The 362-nt window shown below is 36.5% G+C and overlaps 1 protein-coding gene across 1 annotated transcript in view; it reads left to right on the top strand.

Moving 5' to 3' along the window:
• The window catches only part of LOC119590537 (ankyrin repeat, SAM and basic leucine zipper domain-containing protein 1-like), a gene marked incomplete at its 5' end in the record, with an annotated part of 16,903 nt that overhangs the window by 13,567 nt on the left and 2,974 nt on the right, over positions 1 to 362 (top strand). Inside the window, 1 exon segment of the mRNA XM_037939185.1 lies at positions 49 to 246. Coding sequence (XP_037795113.1) covers positions 49 to 246 — 198 coding nt within the window.

The raw sequence follows: 362 nt of genomic DNA, 5'->3' as shown, positions 1-362 counted from the left end.
AAAATGCTTTAGATTTCCTAATGGTATACAAATACTTTACAATTTCAGATTGCAGACATTCTAGAGCGTGTGTGTGTGAGGGATTCGTCAGAATCAAATGCCCTTTTTATCAAGGAAGAAGATGACCTGGACTGCGTGCCTCGTAAGCCTTCTTCAGACATCAAAATCCAGAACTTTGGTGAACTTGAGATGGTTCTGTCGGGCTTAGACTTGGCATATATGATACCCCTGTTTCAGGAACATAAGGTGGGTTTTTTTAAGTATCTTAGGAATGATATTACATAAGTTCATGGGAGTATTATGTTGATACAGTTAGTTTTTTTGATTTATTTTATCAGAAATAACAAGGACAGCAGATTTTG

Source organism: Penaeus monodon, chromosome 27, assembly GCF_015228065.2.
Source record: "Penaeus monodon isolate SGIC_2016 chromosome 27, NSTDA_Pmon_1, whole genome shotgun sequence".
NCBI lineage: Eukaryota > Metazoa > Arthropoda > Malacostraca > Decapoda > Penaeidae > Penaeus > Penaeus monodon.
This window is presented reverse-complemented; position numbering and strand designations above follow the sequence as displayed.